Source organism: Phyllopteryx taeniolatus, chromosome 12 (genome assembly GCF_024500385.1).
Source record: "Phyllopteryx taeniolatus isolate TA_2022b chromosome 12, UOR_Ptae_1.2, whole genome shotgun sequence".
In the NCBI taxonomy this organism is placed as follows: domain Eukaryota; kingdom Metazoa; phylum Chordata; class Actinopteri; order Syngnathiformes; family Syngnathidae; genus Phyllopteryx; species Phyllopteryx taeniolatus.
Window position 1 is genome coordinate 15556018 of NC_084513.1, and position 15706 is coordinate 15571723.

The 15706-nt window shown below is 40.5% G+C and overlaps 1 protein-coding gene across 6 annotated transcripts in view; it reads left to right on the forward strand.

Moving 5' to 3' along the window:
- The first annotated feature begins 212 nt into the window (after positions 1-212).
- epha3 (eph receptor A3) overlaps positions 213-15706 on the forward strand; it is a 105523-nt gene continuing 90029 nt past the window's right edge. For 4 of the 6 annotated variants that reach the window (XM_061791514.1, XM_061791512.1, XM_061791513.1 and 1 more), the window contains exons 1-3: positions 213-380; positions 6977-7041; positions 14042-14702. In XM_061791514.1, the coding sequence (XP_061647498.1) occupies positions 287-380; positions 6977-7041; positions 14042-14702 (820 nt within the window). In that variant the 5' untranslated portion in view covers positions 213-286. The remainder of the gene's footprint in view (positions 381-6976; positions 7042-14041; positions 14703-15706) is intronic. The other 2 variants (XM_061791510.1, XM_061791515.1) reach the window with 2 other exon arrangements.

Below are 15706 nucleotides of genomic sequence, written 5' to 3' on the forward strand. Positions count from 1 at the left end.
TTGTTCAGTGTCAACTTTAATTAGTGAGTCAAACACATTTGCAGATTTTCATTAGAATAAACTAAAAAATAAAAAATAAAGGTTGCAGACCCCTGATCGAGACTGCCCGGGTGGTGAAGTTGAGCAGTATTTTCTCCTCTCTCTCGCTCTCCTTCATTTTTTCCGACTTTGTAGGACCCAGCGGAAAAGCGCCTGAGCTGGTGGAGTGGGAGAGAGCTGCGCGCATAGAAGAAGCTCTCAGACCAGTCAGTGTCTTCATGGAGTTATGCACCTCTGATGCGCCGCCATGGATTGCAATTCGCGATCACAGCTTTTCCTCTTACCGCTTTTACTGTCTCTCGTGCTTCCAGCTTTCACCGTCGTCTACCCACCGAATGAAGGTAAGCAAAAAGTCTGCCTTCTTTTACGTGCGTCCATGTGCTCGTTAGTGCGTGTTTTGCGCTTGTGTCCGATGTCTCCAAATAATTGCGTTGCAAAACAAAAAAACACTACCATATTGAAATGAGCGAAGTACATATATGTCATATAGAATGTTCGAAATGATATATCTCGATCCAGTTGGAGACTACACAGAAACGTGACAATAGACACAAACACGCACGACTAGAGTTCCGTAATTTCGGATTATCGCTCAAATAAGGATTAAGTGTTGGAATGGGGGAAGAATGTACGGATTGACGACCAGACATGTCGCCTAAACATCGCAGTTGTACTGGGGTGGGGGAAACCAGAAAAAACAACAACCTCCAAAGTAACTATACAAGGTTCGCCGTTCTGTGGTAGACCACGAAAATCGGAATTTGGAGTCTCTTATATTTTTAAGCAAAAACAATGCATGCCGGGGTGAACACGTGCGTAAACGGAAAATCTTTGTTGTTTTGTTTTTGACAAGGATCGTCCAAAAAGATCATTTGTGGTTGGTGGTTTTGCAACGCGTTGCTAAAACTTAAATTATGCGTTGTAACTCGATGCACGAAAACAACAAATGACGTCGCATATGCTTCTAAATAAGGCACTTCAATATTTATTTTTATTTTTTATTGTTTTGTTTTTTTTGCCTGATCTTTGTCACTGTCAGACAGTTTGTGGGGGGTTTGTAAGGCGACAGAAGGAGAATAGTCCACTGGACATAAAGTCACCTGTTTAAACACTTGAAACTGCCTTGGGGGGGGGGGGGGGGGGGGGGGGGGGAAGAAAAAAAAAGAAAAAAAGTGAAAGTCGCACATGTCTTCCATAAATGTCCTCCTTTTAAAAGCTTGTTTTGTTGTTCACAGTTAACGTCCTGGCAGCTATTGTTTGGCACTGTGGTTTGCAAATGGATCAAAACAACCAAACGAGTGCGCATGCTGGATTTGATGCGTCACTATATGTCTGCGCCGAGGGTTCAAAGTGCACAAATTAGCATGTAATCGTGTCATATTGTCTACTGTACCGTGATTTGGGATCATTATTCATATTTTTATCTTATGCAAAGCTAATAATGTCCTGTTGTGTCTGTTTAGTCTCCTTTTTGAATGTATTTGACACCGGGCGGTTAAGCATTGCTTTGTGAGAGTTATTGACAGCAATCAGGCCGTCTGCAATTTAATATCTAAATATAATTTCTAATAACATGCCTTTAAAAATCAACTGACTTGAACTTAAACTGACTTGCTGAAAGTTGTAAAAGTTGGCCATTTAATCAATGTCCTTTAACCAACTTAGAGCAGAAAAAAATGTTTTGTGATGAGGTTGGACTGTTTGATTGGTGCAGCAAGACCTGCCTCACCAGAAATGGCACTTTTCATAACTTTTGATAACTTTTTGAAACTGTGGTTAACATTTGTGTCAACGCAACAAAACTTTCAAAACTTTTTTTTGTTTGTTCCCCCCCCCCCCCCCCGAATGTCTGCTTAGTTTTTTAGAGTAAATTGTTTTATATACAGTGTGATCTCTCACAGTTAAAAAGTTGTAATAAATAAATTAAAAAATAACAAATATGGGGAATTTACAAAATTATGGTTTATAGATTTTATTTGTCAATACAAATATGAAGCTAAATTAAATAAGAGGCACCCGGTGGATGCACTGTAAAACAATATTTTATAATATTACAGTATGCTCTTGAATACCGTGTATATTCAATGTGTGTCCGCGTGTGTGTGTACGTGTGCGTGTGTCCGTGCGTGCGCGTGCGTGTGCGTGTGCGTGTTCAAACGCGCGGAGAGTTTGTGTGTGTGTTTCGAATGAACTGAAAAAGAATCTTGACGAAAAAAAATACGTCAAATACTCTTTTTTTTTTTAGAGACAAATAGTTCGTGGTGTGAAGGTTGTGTGTCAAGCAGTTAATAGCGTTAAAGAGTTGCAACACATAATGGTTTAACTTTTGTTTTCCTCTCCCACAGTTAATGAAAGTATGATCTTTATGAAGATGTATTAGTGATATACAGACAGAGTGAAGTTGCAAATGTCCCAGCATGCTTTAGAACGTGTGAGACTCGTAAATATAGTGCAAAAATATTTGTACATTATTACAATTCTTTTTTTTAACGTGAGGTCCAGCAATAATTCCTGCCAATCTAGCTGTGTTTCTTTATTAGCATTTGGATATCTAATGACCTCCTCAAAATATAGTCATTCAGTTCGATTTGCTTCACTTTTAACAGGTTAAGCAACATTTAAAAAAACAAATTCAAAGTTTAGCACTTGTTTGATTCCTTCTTAAAATGTTGTGGATGAGTGGAATTTAGAGCAAATCACTGTATTTTGCATGGAGATGACACGATATATATATATATATATATATATATATTTTTTTTTTTCCTTGAACATTGAGTCATATTATTGGGTACAGTGAGTGTATCGGCGTGGTGCGAATTTGGCCCTTGCTGCTGGGCGTCGCGAGGCCTGAGGCCAGCTATTTTTAGGCGGCTGGTGGGGCGCTTTAGCCCCGCGAGCCCCGCGGAGGATCCCCGCTGGGGAGGATCAACGTTTTTGATCGAAGGTACCTCTTTGAGAGATGCTGAAAACGGGCTTTGAAAAAAAAGATCATTTCCCCCAAAACACGCAACTTCATGTGTGACAACCAATCACTGAGCTGGAGTGACACTGAGAAGAAAGAGCGTTGAGCATCGGACTTGAGTAAAACAGGACCTTTTTGTGGATAACCACAGTTATGTAGTGCATATGCTGCGTATATTTATACATATATATATTTTTTTTGTATGAACGTATAGGTGTATAATAAGTATAGGGCGCCTATAAAAGAAAAGAGAAAGAAAGAAAGAATGAAAAATGGGGCCAGAGGGGTTGGGCACGCAGCAGCAACATCAGACAGAGCGACTCTGCACTTGAATTATTCATAATGGGAGGTGAACACTTCATCCTTTAACACAGACACAAGTCGCATTGCTTTGCCTGCACTGCAGCCTGCCAACCTTCACATGCACACAGCCATAGCAAGACAAAGCCCTTTGACTGAGTGCACGCCATGTCTGTTCTATTCTATTCTATTCTATTCTAGTGTGTTCTGATCTGAGACCAGTTCCGTTCATTATTTTGTTCGGTGCCACATAATGTGGCTCAATTTCATGACTGACACATTAAAAATGCTAAGATCATTAACTTGACGATGTACACGCGTAGATGTGCATACAATTGTTTCCCCTCAAAAAGTGCTTACCATTTAAAAAAAAAAAAAAAAAAAAAAAAAAGGGTGGGTGGGTGGGTGGTGGGTTGCATAGTTTGATTGCCAGGAGCCGTTTGACCTCGACACGGAGTCATTTTATGATGACACCCAATGTATCTTTTATATCGATTTACCTTTTTCAACCTCTGGCACATTTCACATACAGCACAGCCTGGCTGAGTTTTCTAAAAATACTAGCGTTACCCTCCCTCACATGGGCAGGGGCTATGCCGCTAATGCTAGCATGCTAAGTGTGTGTACGTGAACCAGGGGCCTGCGCTCTGTATGCTCACGTCTAGGTCTTCGTTTGTGTCTTTTTTAAATTGTTTAGTGTTTTTTGCAGGTGGAATACATGTCTATAATATAAACAAACATGTTTTTAAGTGGGTGTACTTTGATGAGTACTTTAGTGAGAATGTGTGTATTTTTCTGGAACTCTGCTCCAGCTGAGTGTTTATATGTGTGTGAGTATTGGTGCCGAATTCTCGACAGAGTGCAGCTGGATGAAGCTCCCTCCCCCCATCCCCCCCACCCCCCGCTCGCTCGCGATATGAGAGCTGTTTAATTTTCTGCTCTCAAATTCCCCCGCTTGGCTCAATTTGAGTGGTGGGCTCGCCTCATTGAGAAATGTAAATTGGAAGCAATGGCCCTGGATGCTGAGCTGCTATTATCTGACATGAACAGATAGCTTCATTAGACTCTAATAGGAATGTGTCTGCTGCCACTCAACCGGCTGATTGGGCCTAGGAGGCGATAGATCAGGTGGACCCAAATTCAGTTTTGTACACCTTGAGAAAGATGGATCTTTCATCTATTGTGAAACAACAAGTTGAACACATAGAATCAGAATCATCTTTATTTGCCAAGTATGTCCAAAAAACACACAAGGAATTTGTCTCCGGTACTTGGAGCTGCTCTAGTACGACAACAGACAGTCAATTGACAGAGAACACTTTTGAGACATAAAGACATTGACAAAAAAAAAAAAAGAAAAAAAGAAGGGAGTAAAGGGTTGTCTTTTTTACTGCTGCCTAGGGTAAATGATTTTTCGGAGTACATAGACAGTGGAATTTGACTAATCCTGTACGATCTTTAGCAAAAGTATATCCCTCAATTTCATACAGAAGTTTTGAATTATCTAGGTCTGGCATCACTTCTTTCTGTCCGGTATGCGTGTTTTTGGTTCATACTCAATCAAATGTGCAAAGTTGTTCTAATTGTTCATGTGTAATGAGATAATAGATAGGAGACTGTATGCAAACATATGCGGTGTTATGTTCAAATTAGACAATTTTCGTGTAACTTGTTAATGTGCCAATGCAGGGTCCATGAATAAAGACAAAAACCCACAACGAGGCACCCCCACAAAAATGGTCGAGTTTGGCTGAAACGCACTTCATCATCACAGCAGACGTGCTGTGCTGACAAGATATCTTGGAGCAAAAAGCGTCATAATTTGCCATATTTTCAAAAGCGTTGCAGTGAGGGAATTAGGGTTAGAATATATTCGCAAGAAAAAGGACAGTATATATTTACATCTCATCAGGGACATTTGCCCTTCACGTTTGTGTTTGGACTGACCAAGGGCAAAATGTGTTTCCCCTCATTTTACTTCCTCATACATTATTTACATTACTTTATCGTTTATTTGATTGTGAACGGTCACAAAAAAAGAGATGAGCCCAAAGAGAGTCATGCAACAACACTCATAATTTTTTTCTGTCATTAAACCGGAACTAAATAACGTAATTTTACTCAATATATACAAGTTTCAGGTACAACTCTAAGTGATTTGTCCATAAGCTCACAGGCACAGTGTCTGGATAGTACTGCTTTCCACTGTTTTTACTGCCGCTCATCAATACTGAAATGAAAATTATACCGCACACTATGATGACAGCTTGCGTATACTGTGGAACTTGTGTCAGGTTTGTCGGAATGCCTCTCGCCAACGCATTTTAAAAATGCATACCCCTGAAACGGCATATATATCAGATTGTCTCCTTTATTCAAGTCATGTCTGAGAAACTTGTGAAAACATTGACGCTGCGTCAATGCAAATTTATTTCCCTGGCTCACTTGAACATTTTTCCATTTGTTTAAATACAAATTAGAAATAAAATGCTTGCTACATAATCACAGCAAATGAAAATTGGTCTGCAGTCAGGTTTGATCCCCCCTACTTTTTCCAATAGTGCTGACAGGACTGAGTGTTTTCCAGCCAAGAAACTGCTAGTCACATCTCAACGTCAACATGGGATGAATAATCAGAATCAAAGTTCTGGAACTTCTGGCACGGTGGCCGACTGGTTAGCACATCTGCCTCACAGTTCTGAGGACCGGGGTTCAAATCGCGGCCCCGCCTGTGTGGAGTTTGCATGTTCTCCCCGTGCCTGCGTGGGTTATTTCTTGGCACTCCGGTTTCCTCCCACATCCCAAAAACATGCATGGTAGGTTGATTGAAGACTCTAAATTGCCCTTTGGTGTGAATGTGAGAGCGAATGGTTGTTTGTTTCTATGTGCCCTGCGATTGGCTGAGGACCAGTTCAGGGTGTACCGCACCTCTTGCCCGAAGATTGCTGAGATAGGCTCCAGCAGCCCGCGACCCTAATGAGGATAAGCGCTAAAGAAAATGGATGGATAAACAGAATCTTGCTGTTTATACTGTATTAGTTCATCTCGACTATGGTTCCTTTGCATTCTTTACTTTACATGTTGTGTGTGGCGATGGCAGTTGATTTACAACACAGTCATGTTGCACTTCAAAATAGAGCTTTTCATAGACTTTCCATCCCAACCTAAATTAAGCAGACCACGTCTCTTTGCCTCTTTACTTAGTTGAGCTACATTGCTAGCAAGACGCATGATGTACACTTAGATTTGTTATATTTCATGTTGTGTGGCCTAATCTTTTCTGAACCTAGCCATTGTAGAGTAACTACAAGTTTGCCGCTGCTCCTTTCAAAATATGTAACATTCTTGGTGTTGGTTTGAAGACGGCCAAAAAGGTCAGAAGCTTACATCAGGGAGAATAACTTTTTTTTTTTTTTTTTTTCATTGACACGTTTTCTTTTCTATCTGTGCCTAGCAACTTCTGCTTGTATGCTCTACGCGACACTAAGCACTCTGCCTTTACTGTTGCCAAGCATAGAATATGTGTATTGTGTGGCAGCTGAGTAAACAGTGGCATGATCAGCGCTTGAGTGCTTGAGGTCGGGGATCTCTCCTGTGGGATTAGATAAGGGCTAATTGGGGCTAACAAGGACTAGACACTCATATGTTCTTTGTTTTCTCTCTTCCCCCCGACAGTCAACCTGTTAGATTCTAAAGCAAGCCAAGGAGAGTTAGGATGGATTTCCTACCCGTCACATGGGGTGAGTATCCTCTGTCTGTAGTTAACGTATGGATGTGATCCCACTGACATTGCGGAGCTACTGTTATTTTCTCTATTACGATATTTCATGTAGGTTTCGCCGACGCGCGGACTGTGATTGCTTTAACAGTGTCGACGGCCTCTCTCTGGCTTTGTCATGTCAGACAAATAAGCAAAGTGTAGATTAACCCACTTCTCTTTAAACATTTTGGTCCATTCTCCATCTCACAGGTTAAAGGTTAAACATTCAGCACTCGGCGTATGGTCGAGATGCTGAAGAGAACATGTTTGTATTGGTGTTTATTTGTTTGTGCGTGTGCTAAAGGAAAGATTATGGCATTAAAGGATTTCAGATTGTTTGGACAAAAGCATCCTTGCGTGAATTTTCAATATGCTTAACCTCTTTTCAGCAGAATACACATTAAAAATTGACCTGATGTTTCAGCCCTATTTTATGAAAACACTATAATTAACTTGTCACGGTTATACTTGATAAACCATGCTAGAGGATATTCCACAATTCATTCCTACCATATTTTTACTACAGCGCAGTGTTTTGAAGCTCTATTTGACATGTTCCCTTAGCTTAAAAATTATTTCAGAATGTGACAATTTTCACTTCATCTTATGTAGCATATAAAGTGTCACGCGTTGACGGAACCTCGAGGATTGTAAGAGACAAAACTAAATCCTGTGTGTAGTCATATAGCATCGCTGGGGTGGGTAAACATTGATGATTGCATGTGTCCAGAGAAAACTATTTTATTAAACCACGACAAAAACGGTAGTTTTGCATTATGCTAATTTGCCACTTTTAGTGTGCTTTTTAAAATGAAAAAATCTGCTTGCTCATTTGTCAGCCTTTTTCCACTAGTCTCTGCAGTGGGTTCTCTCTCAGAGGTTATTTGTGTAACTGGTTAGACTACTGTGCCTCAGGGCTGGCCGGCACGCGCGCGCACACACACACACACACGCGCGGACGCACGCACGCGTGCATTTCCTTTTTTTAAATTGATTTATTTATTTATTTTATTAAGTGTTACTTTTTGGCTTTGACTGAAAATAATTCTCATTTGCTCAGAGGAGAAAAGGTTTTTCCTCAATCGCATATGGAACTGGCACAATAAAACCCAAAGTTAGCGAAGAACCCAAATACTATACATCCTATAGATAGAAAATACTGTAGGTACATACGACACACCCCTTTTGAGCTTCTTGCCTACAGCGACGCTAAGATAGGAGGGTCAAAGTTCTCAGCGCATCCCATGTGTGTAGACGTCAAGAAAACTAAAATCAAAACAAGGGTACTGGGAATAACCTTTCACAAGTACAAATATATTTTTGGGCTTTTTTTTATATTATTGATACCACACGCTTTGGCGTTGACAAAAAAAAATACCTCGTGCAAATCAGTTTAATTGAATGCAGTTCCGACTTAATTTCAATGTCCATGCATTGCCTTTGATGGGAACATCGACCTCCCCAACATGGCCACCACATAGGCACATTGGTGAGCCGGGCTGCTGCAGTGCGTTGGCGTATCTAGTCAACAAATCTAAAATACATCCAGCTCTCATTTAAACAGGCAGGACTATTTTGCTTTGTGCTCCACATTTCAGGCAACAAACAATTATTTGGATTTTTCTTTGTAGGAACGAGTAACAAAGATGATTAGGGAAACTGCATCGACGTATACATTTTATGTAGGAAATGGAGTGGAGTAAAAGATATGTGAAAATTCTACTTAAGCACAGTTATGAAGTATTTGTACTGTGCTACATTACAAGACTAGTAGTGACACATATTAGAGATTAGTACTATAAATGCTGGAATGTCCTTACCGGATGTGAGATACAAAAGACAGGCATTGATCAATATGAGGGACAAAAAAGGCGAAAGAGAAGAGAAAGGCCGGATGAGAGACAGACTGGGAGGGGAAAGAATGCTGATGATGAAGTCCTCAAGGTGAATCATCTGTAATTACTCACGTCATCTAGTGACTTGCTCCGATAAGCAGCCTGCACTGGGACACTGCTGCGCACAAATGATTTCTCATAATGTGGCACCGAGCCCTGACACATACACACACACACGCACACTCCTTCACATTGACGGGGAGGCTGTGGCTATTGGTCCACTGAGACACAACACGCTCCGGTCGGAGCAAATTAAAGAGTTCAGCCTCCCAGGATGTTCACTGTGTAGACAGGCTGAAATGATGAGTGTCTGTGTGTTAGGATATGCCAATGTGTGTGATCCAGATATACTCTTATCTGTTTGGGAGGCAAGCTGATGGCTGAGCAGTGTCCTGGGAGCTTAGCCGTCCACAAGACTAAAGAGAGTTACAGATTACATTCTTGAGTGCTCTGAAAGCATTCTTCAGCAACAAACCAACACCCCAGACACTCTCAGGACATGCAAATAGAATTAATGGGTACACACAAAGTTAAGTCTATTTTTCATGGGAACCGATAGAGAATACAATTGTATTGCGGCACTGGCTAAAAACTTTGCATAGTCCCGTAATTTTTAATTTGAGCAAAAGTTTAGGAATGAAGTTTAAATTATGGGAATAAAACTCCAAATGACAACCATTGTAGGTCAATGGTAATGTGTTGGTACTCATGACTGACTTTTGTGCACCTAGTGTGAGATTGATTCTGACTCGGTGAGTGACTGTGAGTGTGAATTATGTTTGTCTCGATGTGTGACTGACCAGCCGAACAATCCTGGGTGTACTCTGCCTTCGTCCACAGTCAGCAAGGATGGGCTCGAGCTTCCCTCTAACCCTGAACAGGATAAGCGGTAGAAATATTTGGATAATGCAAATTTTACATTGCGAAAATAAAGGAAAGAAATTACATGTAACTTGAAATATTTTCTCTCCTCCTTATTGGCTATAAACTGCTTTATCCCTCCCAAAAAAATCAGTAATTGGAAACATGTTCAGTTCTGATAATGATCATTAAAAGATTATTTTAAAAAAACAACAATACAGCAGTATTGCAGTTCATCTATCGTGCTCCCGCTATATCTAATTTTTTAAGTGATCTTTTTTATGGGTTTTTACAGTATACATGTTTGTAGAATGTGCGGAAGGGCTAAAATTATTAAGGCAATGCTTTTTACATAGTCTCGCTGTATTGTAGACTTTCACCTATTGCAGGTGGGTCAGGAGCCTATTCCCCTCGATAAACGGGTTTATGTATTGTAAACATTCTAAGTTGCTCAAATAAGTAAAAACATTTTAAAGTCTCTCATCAAAGTTTTCTTCAATATTTTCTCTCCCCTGCAAACTATTTGGTAGGTTGGCATCAGTGTAAAGGAGTCCTGAGTCAATGTGACTGCTAAATAAAAAGAACATCCTTGTAATTGTGTCTATAGCTCCACAAGACTGCCAAAAAGTGCCGTTTCCCATCACATCATAGAGGTTGCATACGGTAATAATTACAACTTGTATACAATCTTGCCTGAATTGACTCTGGCATGGTTCTATTTACATCAGCTCATCTGTGTTGTGAACAATAAACACATTCACATCTTTCCTTGTTTAAAAATCACCCCAAAATCAGTTGGCCTTGTGATGTAGTTTTCATCAAGATTAGCAGGAAAGACAAGTAGAGCAAGCATGAAATGTGTGCACCTTTTGGATAATAGAGGCTGAAGAAATGCCCTTTGACTGATATGCAGCAGTTGTCGTGTCTGTGACCCCAGTGCCCCCCACAGAGGCCGGAGTGTAAGATGGCTCCACACGTGTTTTGGACAGCCCTGTCCTACTGTGGAGGCAAAACCATTCAGTGGACAAACCATTAACTCTTCATGTATCCCCACTAGTATATTCAAATGTTTGAAACAAAAACATCATTCATTTATGTAGTCAATTTTAACAAATAGACTGTACAAAGAATTATATTAGCAACGTGGCATCACAAGGTTTACAGTGACCCCAGAGGTTCATCCATGATTATGGTTGAATTCATTCAGAATGCTCAAATTCCATCTTGTTTCCTACAGTCTTGGTCTAAAAGCATTGTTACCTTATACTGGACTATTTTCTGGCCTGTTAACTCTCATTGACCTTTCTTTGAAACGGGTGAACCGGTGAACTGCTGAGACGTGCCTGTTGCCATAGTTGTAATTTCTTTAACAGCTCATGTTACTGCACTCTCATTTTACTGTCCCTTAAGTCGCTTCACCTACAGCAAAGATCAGAGAACCTGGGACAAGATCACACCAAACAGTGGCCCAGCTGTGACCTTAGAGGTCAGGGGGGCAGAGGTCGCAAGGACTGGTGTAGCGTCCTAGTGTTGTTGTATGTCAATTAGGAGCCAATGGGAGGGGAGTTTCACCCACTTGGTGTTAAACAAAAGACTTGTCCGCTTATTGCTTTTAATTATTTAGACATGTTTGGGACGCAAGTGTCGTCATATCCACAGTTGGAGCTTCCTCAGCTGGTGGATGAGCTTCCTATTCACCCTCTAAACCTTTATTTTTACATATTCAATGTTTTTCTGGTCATAGATGATTGGCCTTTTCTTATAATGAATGCCAAAAAAAAACGGACAAGCCAAATATTTGGTTAATAGTACAATGGTCATAAAAGTGCTACACACTTGGTTTCGTATCGGCAGTCCGTTTATGTGTAAATCTATTTTATAGATATTATTACGAATTGACAAACCACTTATAAATTAAAAACGACAGTTCTCGCAGTGAGAGGAAAGTGTTTTGATGCAAAAGCTACGGCATATGTCTCATTGCAAGCAGCACCAAGCAAGTACAAAGTGAAGTACATTTTTTCACAGAAAACAACAACAGCAAGAGTAACAAAGGCAGTGGACAACCGCACAAACAATAATGATCCACACCAACTGAACTACAAATGGGGAACTAGAGACTTACTACACGGATGAGAGAGCAGTGGGTAGAACGCAATGGGAAGCTGGGAGCTGATTAGCTTAAACAGGAGGAGCAAGGCAGGAGCGATGAGGAAGTGAAACTAATAACGCAGACAAATAAAATATCCATCCATCCATTTTCTGTACGGCTGATTTTCACTAGGGTCAAAGGAAAAATATAAAACGATAACTGATTTAAATAAAAAATATACACATGAACAAACTCTAGTCCATGTATGCAATTACTATGCTGTATCTTGTTCAGGGTCACAAGTGAGTTGGAGCCTGTCCCAGCTGACTTTGGGAGAGTGTCTGACTACATCCTGGTTGGTAGTTAATCCAAGGATAACTATACACACATTCACAACTATACTATATATATATATATATATATATATATGTGTATATATATATATATATATATAATCCAAATTTATTATGAACTATAAATGTTCAACACAGTCACTAATCATTTTGGCAGGTCCCGTCCTCACCCTAATTTCTGCTAGCGTGTCCGCCAAATATTTAATATTACGAGGTACAATACTCCATTTAAAGTTTGGGTGAAAAGCCTACAAAAATAGCCCACAGCGTTGTGAAATGTTCACTTTATTTAGCCAGCGCACTCAAGTATGTCTACTTTGGCCTGTTTTTGTTAGACCTATAGAGAGCTTAGACTACACTGATGAATGAGGTGATGCTTTGAAACTATGACAGTGGAGGATAAACACCAATGGAATTTCAAGGGGCCATTTTTTGTAGCTTATGGTGGTCTTTCCTTCTTCCATCACTCTGCTCATTGGTGCTATCTCCACTTAAGCTAGCGCGTTCTCGTCAGCCCTCCAGGCTTTCACTTGAGGTCTTTTACTAAGAGATGAAAAGCAAGTGGCCATCCTTGAGCCTGAGAGGTCCTTGAACACTCAAAAGATATGATTTGCACACACACAATTGCAAAAATATTTGTAATAGAGAGCAGAAGCATTCATATATCGTCATGCTGGGTTCACGCTTGAAAGCACCTGCTGCGGACCAAAATGTCACATGAGCTACGTATATGTGAATGCACATACAGTACAGCATCTGTCCGGAAGGGTTTAAGTTTCAAGTAACACTTGTCCAAATGGACCAATAATTCCGTTTCCACTTATCAAGACTGTGTCTCTCTCTTTGTCACTCAGAAGTGCTGCTCATCCAGGCACCCATCCATTCTTTATTTCACCAAAAGAGAACAAAGCATCCATTTAGACCCAATCATTCTAATTTCTGTCAGTTTACCCACAATGAACCCAGTGTTTTCAGGTGTTTGCTCATTCATCATCTGTGTGATTCGCTGTTGATTTTCCTGAACTGCGAAGCCAAAGCGCATGATCAATGAGTCTTCGCACTGTGTTGAATTCAAAAGGAATGACCCCGCTTTCTTGTCTCCTTTCCTCTCTCATCGCTTTCTTCCAGTGGAGGGAAAATGTAAGATAGCCATGAACGTTACTGGTATACACTGAAATCTCTCCATACTTTCTAGCTTCTTTTTTTCGTAGTAGTTACCGCACGTTTCTATTAGTAGCATTACTATGACGTAGATAGCCAACGACTGCAGTCCTCACTTGTAGATCAACAGTTAGTAAAAGGGGTGGAAAAATCATTACAAGATTTATTTATTTTTATTTAATGAAAAGCCCACAAATTATACTCATTTAAATCATACATGTCTAGAACTTTTGATCTAATTTGCTTCAATTCAGTGTTCTATAAGAGATCTGGTAGTGGCATTTTTCACCCTTAAGTGTTTAGATTTCAGCATGAACGTGTCTGAATCTAAATAACTTGACTGTAAATGCTTACAGGATGGAGATAACTTTCTTTTTTCTCTCTATTATCCTTCCCTATTTTTCCTTACTTCTACTTCTCTGATGCTTTCCTTCTTTCTTTTTCTGTTCACCCAAAATGCTTTTCTTGCAATTTCCCATTCTCTCAACTGTCTCTCCTGATCTTTTTCTGGATACTATCTTTAATTGCTTTTCCTTTCTTACTTTGGGCTTTCCTATCTTTTGCTTCTGTCGTCTTTCCCTACTTCTGTCCCCTTTCCCTTTCCATTTTTTTTTCTAGTGGGAGGAGATCAGTGGGGTGGATGAGCACTATACACCCATCAGGACTTTCCAGGTGTGCAATGTGATGGAGTACAGCCAGAACAATTGGCTTCGCACCAACTGGATCCCTCGTCAGTCGGCCCAGAAGATCTATGTCGAACTGAAATTTACACTGAGGGACTGCAACTCCATCCCATTAGTCCTGGGCACATGCAAGGAGACCTTCAACCTTCTCTACTTGGAGACGGATGACGACCAAGGCAGTCACTTCCGAGAACACCAGTTCTCCAAAATTGACACCATTGCTGCGGATGAAAGTTTCACTCAAATGGACCTTGGCGACCGCATTCTGAAACTTAACACTGAAGTTCGTGAAGTGGGCCCCATGACCAAGAAGGGCTTCTACCTGGCATTCCAGGACGTGGGTGCCTGTGTAGCTTTAGTCTCTGTGAGGGTTTACTTTAAAAAGTGCCCAAACACAGTGAAGAATCTGGCCTCCTTTCCTGATACAGTGCCCATGGACTCCCAGTCACTGGTTGAGGTGAAAGGTTTATGTGTCAATAACTCGAAAGAGGAGGAGCCACCGCGAATGTACTGCAGCACAGAGGGCGAGTGGCTTGTGCCTATTGGAAAATGTCTGTGCAATCCAGGCTTTGAAGAAAGGAGCAACACCTGTCAAAGTAAGACAGTTCTTTTAATCTTGCATGCATTAATCACTCATTGTTTCATTGCGTCTGTCACCTTGCCATGTACTATTTATTTTGTTTTATAAATTCTTCAACCCATCTTTCTGAAACACACAGTGCCTTACCGGTATGTCTTGGAAATATTGGATGTCATTTAAGGCACTTTTACCAAATGTTTAGACGTGTTTGATGTACATACTTTCACACCCCATATCTGTCAACCCAGAATCTTTATAACATAAAATGTTCAATCTTTGTTTTAAGTTGATGCATGTGGATCTTGTGTGTGTTGTGTCTTCAAAAGAACCCAAGAAAACCATAGTGGGGGTGGATGAATCAGCAGTCAGTCACACGCTTATTTTTCCATTAATGCATGATGTGTTATCCAGGTCTTGGCTGTACTGTTCAGCGCGCAGTAGTTTGATAGTAAGCCGCTCTGTGTCACATCATTAACTTTGAAGAGATCTGAACCAGAAGACCAAGAATGGAAGTGATAACGCAGACGAGAGGAGAGGGTTGGAGAGTGGATGGTAAAATATGAAATAGCTGTGGTGGTGGTTGTGGGTGTCTGAGGAGACATGAGTGAGTCGGCATTAAATCAAGTCTGGAGATACTATTGATACCCTGGACTTGGTTTCCAGCTATCCTGCTGCCTAATTTTTGGTCTAAGGTTTGCTTACGTCATTATCACGCATGATATGCAGAAGACTGATGTGTGTTGTTGGCAGTTGGTTGCAGTAGAAAAAGTACACAGTGAGTGGATGGGGCCGTTTTTCTTCGACTTGACCGCAACTAAGTTTTTTACCAACAGATTTACAGTAAATGTACTGTATATGTTCTCCACAGTACCAGAACTTTTTAATGGTCCTTGTACATCAGAGTCATTTTCCACGTCACCTTGAAAATATATATATATATTCATTTTAATAATCCACCCATTTTCTATTTCACTTTTCCCTATTAGGGTTTCAGGTAAGCTAAAGTCTTTACGAACACTA